The 6,284-nt window shown below is 39.3% G+C and overlaps 1 protein-coding gene across 1 annotated transcript; it reads right to left on the bottom strand.

Moving 5' to 3' along the window:
- Positions 1-2,782: 2,782 nt before the first annotated feature.
- Positions 2,783-5,465, bottom strand: YAE1 (YAE1 maturation factor of ABCE1). The gene is made up of 3 exons (XM_010176112.1): positions 5,349-5,465; positions 3,627-3,748; positions 2,783-3,209 (listed from the first exon to the last, which is right to left on the bottom strand). The coding sequence occupies exons 1-3, from the start codon at positions 5,463-5,465 to the stop codon at positions 2,783-2,785; spliced, it is 666 nt and encodes a 221-aa protein (XP_010174414.1).
- Positions 5,466-6,284: the final 819 nt, after the last annotated feature.

Genomic DNA, 6,284 nt, shown 5'->3' with positions numbered 1-6,284 from the left:
TGTCCTGTCTTAAGTCACAGGATACTAGATACTACTCCTGGAACCAGATAATTCTATTGTTAGAGTGGAAAAAAACTCCTCTAATATAAACAGTGTTTTAGAGAAGATATGCTCCGTACCTGTCTTATACAAAACATGAAAGTTATAATTATAAAACTCATCAAGAATGAATATGTTTCATGTCATTAGTTTAGGTTTTCATTAAAAGCACCCTTATGAGTTTGGTTTTGGTTTTTGACTAAACCCTCTCATTCTTTCTATCAAAGCTTCTTTGCACCACTAAGGTAAAGATCCAGCACTTGATTTCATTGTGTCAACACACGTTTTCAGCATAGCACATGTAGTTGCAACATAAAGCCTATCAGGTTCTATAAGCCAAAAAGATGCACGGAGGTAGTGCTGTTTTTCACCACACATATTGTTTTTTTAAAAAGAAATATGTTGAAGAATGGATGAAATCTGTAGTATCTGTAGTAGTAACTAATGTTTCATTTCCTTCCTTCAGTTGCATGTCAGTCCCAGTTGTCATGAGAGCTATTTTCAGGAACGCTGCCAAGGTGAAAGCTGACAGTGAAACACAAGACAAGGAAGTAGACACAAAACAAAAACCTGAGCCACCATGTGAGCAAGTTTTGCATTCTAATAGTCTTGAAGAAAGTCATTCTGTGGCTGGTCAGCAAGATTTGGTGGTGACAGATAAGGCAAGTATTACAGACAGACCAAAAGAAAATCTCTCCACAGCCAAACTGGAAAGTCCGGATGATAACATGGAAAAAAGTAACCCCACAGTCAGCACAGAAAATTTGTGCAGAGTGGAGGAAAGTAATTCCACAGCTAGTACAGAAGCTGTTACAACAGATAAGTAAAACACACAATCTATTGTTTGATGATCAAACAAGAAGGAAATACTTCCCCTGGCGTAGACTGCTTTGCTTTTGCAGAAGCAGTTGGAGAGAACTTGGCAAGCTCACTGTCTACTTAGTAATATGTGAATGGAGTTTCCTCTTTGCACACTATTAAATACACAGAAGTAATACTCTCAAATTTGCATTTTTAAACTTCCAGATTTGGAAAGTCTAACACTGTTCCAGTAACTTTTATTTTTGTCTGCACCATATTCTACCACAGTATGGAAGAAATTTCTGTCTAGCATAAGTGATACAGGCTATGACATAACACATGCACTTGTAGAAAAGTAGTATTTATCCATGTCAGCATTATGCTAAATAAACTGAGAAAAATAAAGTTGTCTCAACAATTTTGTACGTACATAAGGAATGCAGACAGCCTAATTTGTCCACTGTGTCAGAAACAAGTTCAATAAGAGACTCAACCGCAGTTCTGTTTTCCCCTAATGCAGAAGTGGTACTGAATGGCAGCCAAACTTACAGTTTACCAAATTTGTGGCAGGATAATAGAGTCTTTCATAAGAAAGTTGTAAACTCAGTCTCTGAAAACAAAGTAATTTTACCTTAGCTTTTTTTCTGGCCTCAAAGTATAAAACTGTTTTGTGATTTAATTTTTTTTAAGTGGAGTTTAGACCAGCTGTTCAAAATTTCAGTTTGTCTCTGTCTAGACCTGCTCTGTCTCAGTCATAAAGGAAAGTTACAAGCAACTTGAAACAAGTAAACTCCTAACTTACTGCAAATCAGTTTAATTAGTGTAAAACAGAGACAGGCATTCACAAAGAAAAGATGTACTGACCAGAGCAGTTTGCAGCTACAGTTTTAAGGCAAGCAACAGGAATAGGAGTCAAATATAGGATGTTGTCACAGAAACACAAAGTTGTCAGAAATATGCATGTGTGGCTGACAACGTGCCTCCAAGAGAAGGTGAATAAGTCCGGCTTCCTTGAAAAGTTTGGGGAAAAACACTATGGGAATGGGGGAAAGAGAGTTTAGGCTGGAGGGATTGGCAAAATAAATACAAAAATAACACAAGGAAGCTCATTAGACTGGAAAGGTGTTCAGCGTGGTCTAACAGGGTCTAATTATGCTCATGGCAGGGGGGTTGGAACTGGGTGATCTTTAAGGTCCCTTCCAACCCAAAGCATTCTCTGATTCTACGATTAAGATAGTCTAACAGTAAAACAATGGAATTGTCAGTAATTCTGCATTTGAAAAGAATGGTGTGTTTTCAGCAAAAGTGAAATAGACCTGCATAAGGATGACAAAAATAGTTTTTATCTGTTAAACTGCACTACATAGCAGTTACAAAAGATAAGAGGAAGAACTGCACAAAAGGTGAGAAATTCCTGTATTTTACATAGTGACTAGAGAGTCACAGCATTCTAGAAATCAGCAGCAAATCCTGTTCTGTGTTGCACAGAGTTAATGTATCAGCAACAGCAGTTTAATCTGCAAGAATAGCTTGTCCATAGCACTAGGCATTTATTTTTCAGGTATTAGAGGGGACCTATTTAGAAGGGCTATTTAGGGACCTGCTCCATTTCCAAACTGCTGCTGAAAGAGAAAGTGGGGCTGAAATGACAGCTTCTGACACAGAACAGAAGTTTCTGTACTCAACAAACATGTTGAGTAAATCTTTGTAGAGCTTTAGAAGTTATTTTCCCTTTCTGTAAAAGTTATGTTTAAGGCTGAAAGCAAAAGAGTTTTTGCCAGGAGCCAAAGCACAGTGAAGATTTACAGAAATTAATTACCTCTACTGGGAAGTATCCAAATCAAATTTCCCTAAAACAAAGTGATGGATCAGCCTGTACATGGTCCACAAACTGAGAATCAAATCCAGTTGAGATAATTTTAAATACCATGAGATAGAAACACTAATGTGACAGTTGCTGGACATGATGGAGTATATCCAGTGGTAAGCCCAGTTGCTCTACTAGCCAAATAGTCTGCTTTTTAACCCAAGCAAGGGTTGACCTTTCAGTATCCACGCAGACTTTTGCCTTGCTGCACTCAGACTGCAAGGAACCAACCTCACTGTTATTTCTACAAATGTTTTCAGCAGAGCTGCCAACATCTTCGTGTTTTCCAGCTTTAACTTCATGGTACTCTGTCCCAGCTGGAGCTGTGTGATTAAGGTCCATGTCCTGAACAGAATCTAGAATGTGTCCGAGATGTGGCTGTTCGATAGAATTCAGATACTTAAGCACATCTTCTTCATGCTTTCCAATCACCTCGAGAAGATTATTTATCTTACTTAAGGCAGAATCATGTCCATTAAGCTGACACCAGGATAAGAGAGCACTGAAAAGTGAAGAACAACAACAAAAAAGTGATTACTTGTTTCCACACAAACTTCCAGTTGCTGAAGGGACATGGCAATGTGTCAAGATATCTATATGATATAAATGTATATATGTTTCCTTCACATTTTTTCAGAAATTCCAGCAGTAGAACTGAGTATTAAGTTTAAAGATGCAGATTCAGATAATTTTCAAAGAGCAACTGAAAGAGGATTTTTAAAAATGGTCACTCTACACACAAGTGAGCAATTCCCTGTATTCAAGACCTGAGAATTCTTAGATTGCTCACTCTGGACAGATTCACAAGGCACTATTTCTGGGTTGTTTTTTTTAAATTAAAATAAACCAGAAACTGCATGCATGCTTCCTCCATACACACCCTACACACCCACGCGACCTTAAAAAGTTTGTAACTTACTTCAGGGTTCCTCTGAACTGGCCACAGGTAACCATCAGCTCAGCACCGTGTCTATAACCTTGATTGAAGCCTTCCTGGAGTGTGAGTTCTTTCCCAGCCTCAACTCCATCCCTATAGCCTTCCTATAATAGAAGTAATGAAAGAGGTTGTTCACAATGTGAAAAATTTGACCTCTGACAATTTCATAACAAAACAGTTTAAACAAGTATTCCGACTCTTAATTTACAGTTTCGAGGTTTGACTATCCCTCCCAGCTCCACCCCTACTGCCAAACCAAAACATGCTTTTTTGCATTACATTACAATTTACTGATCTGTAAGATCCACTTCATTTCCAAAATGATCCCCAGCAGGTCAGAAAATGAGAAAAGTATTTTTAGAAACATCGAAAAATGAGACAAATCTGTAAAGAAGCATGCTTGCTTTTACGACGACCAACTCCTTTATGAAAAATTCCTTAAAGAACAGCACATATAGATTTCTAGACCTCTAAAAATACATAGGCTGCAAAGCCTCCCTTTTAACAGAGGCACTCTCCTGTCTGTAATCCACCTCTCCGTTACTGAGCCTTGCTTCTCTATTCGCCAGATCTCACTCAATTCAAGAGTTATACCAGAAAAAAGATGGTGATGGAGTGAGTCGCATATAAATACACATAACATTGTGACAGCTTTCTGTAACAAACAGCTAATGATTGTAATGCAAATTAATTTCTTTATATTCTAATCACATTACTATATAGCGTAGAATAATTCTTAATTTTTTTTCACATCAAAATTTCAAGTTGTAAGAGCTGAAAACTTCTATTTGCTCATTAGAGAAGAAAATCGGTGGACTTGCTAGAGAAAGAGCCAGGGACAAAAATGTTTCTTTATTTTGGCCAACGTACAGCTCTAACCTCAATGAGATTTTATGATTTCACAGTATCTACTCATAAAATACCAGAGGGATTTGTGCAAGAAAACTAAACAGCCCCTTAAGAAAACCAGTCTTTTCAAAGGACTCGGCTGCAGGAACTTTTTCCTTGGAGAATAATACAACAGCTCTGTTGTAACACCCTTCCTCATCAACAGCCCACACAACAGCTTCCATTCATTTTCTTCAGCCAAATGTCGTTCACCCGTGAGCAGACGAGTCCCGCTGGCCCCACTCGGAATGAGAACGTATCTGTTGAAGGAACCTGGGTTTATGTGCTTGTTTTGTTCCCTGTGGAATTCCAGGGAGGGAAGGGCTGCCGAAACCTGCTTTTATAAAATGTATTTTTCACTAGGAGAATAAATAAGCCAAAGAACTACTCAGACCGCAACGTCTGATTGTGGTTCCACATGGAGTCACACATCTTAAATCTGGCTGATGAAGAACTCTACTTAAAAAACCAAACATCTCATCTATCTTTATTAGCACTGTTTATCTGTGTTGCTCTACATCTACTAGTGGTGTACCTACAAGTATGAAGTAAATAGCGCACGTCAGAATTTAGCACTGCCTTTTACAAATGCACATTGTTGTCTTTTAGTAAAAAGCTGATGCCTTTTAGTAAAAGAGTTTCTGTAAATCCTTGCTACATACATTTTCCTGACATTCAGAAGAAACTAAGCCACGGTAACTTTTAAGCAGCCACTCTTTGTCTTCCCCTTTAAATCAGCCATATATGTGTATCAAGGTATGATTCAGGAAATCTACAACAGTTAAAAAGACTGCTCAATCATTGTGATAGAAATACCTTCAATCTTTTTTTCATGGTGCTGTTCCATTCTTTCTGCAGTAGATACATCTCATCTGCATCTTCATCAAATATATCCTCACTGGATCGGCTGACTGCAACTTGTACCCAGGACATAACAGCAGGGATTTCTACGACTTCTATTTATGTGGTTGAAAAAATACTGAGAAACTCTCAAAAGTCACTCTGGCTAAGTGTCAGGTTAGAAGTATAGGCAAAAAAATGAGAGTTCTGATGAGAAGTCATGTATGGAGCCGATTATTCACACTGTCCGTTTGCTTCCAGGTGGAAAATGGATGTTGTTCAGCATTGGGGTGCATCTGTCGAGAGAAGACAGACAGTCAGATCATCTCTGGTAAAGCAACTTCTGTAATTTAGGAGGACAACTTAGGACAGCAGTTTCTTCCCTTCTCATGGCAGCGATACACACATGCAGGTCAAATGAGCATTTCTAACGCTGCTAGTACAGGAAGGAGAAGCAGAAACAATCTAATGGCTCGGTTCTGACAGCAGCTGCCAAACAGCCACGCACAGCCTCCGTGCGAGGCATCGTTACACGCACCGGTAATTGCCTGCGGAGTTAATAGTCACCCAGGACGTTCACCTTGGATTTTCGGTTTCCTAGTTATGCCAAATGCTTAACCACCTTCGAAATCTGGACTAGAAATACTCGCTTATATTTGAAATAAAGAATTTGCTAGTTCTACTGCAGAGGGAAGAAGACAGAATTGGATTATTTCATCTTTTTCACAGAATAAAACATGAAAAGGTCACTCATAACTAATTCGCCGCACTGCTGGAAGTTCTCACAACCCACCAACGCTGTTTCCAGCCGAGGCACCGAGGGCTCTGAGGGAACCGAGGGCCGTAAGAGCCACCCCGCGCCCGGCCACGCTGCTCTCCCCGGGACACAACCGGCTGAGCACCTACCGGACC

The sequence above is a fragment of the Antrostomus carolinensis genome, unplaced genomic scaffold (genome assembly GCF_000700745.2).
Source record: "Antrostomus carolinensis isolate BGI_N321 unplaced genomic scaffold, ASM70074v2 Scaffold56439, whole genome shotgun sequence".
NCBI classification, from domain to species: Eukaryota; Metazoa; Chordata; class Aves; order Caprimulgiformes; family Caprimulgidae; genus Antrostomus; species Antrostomus carolinensis.
Note: the sequence above shows the minus strand (reverse complement) of the source record. Positions and strands in the feature narration are given on the sequence as shown.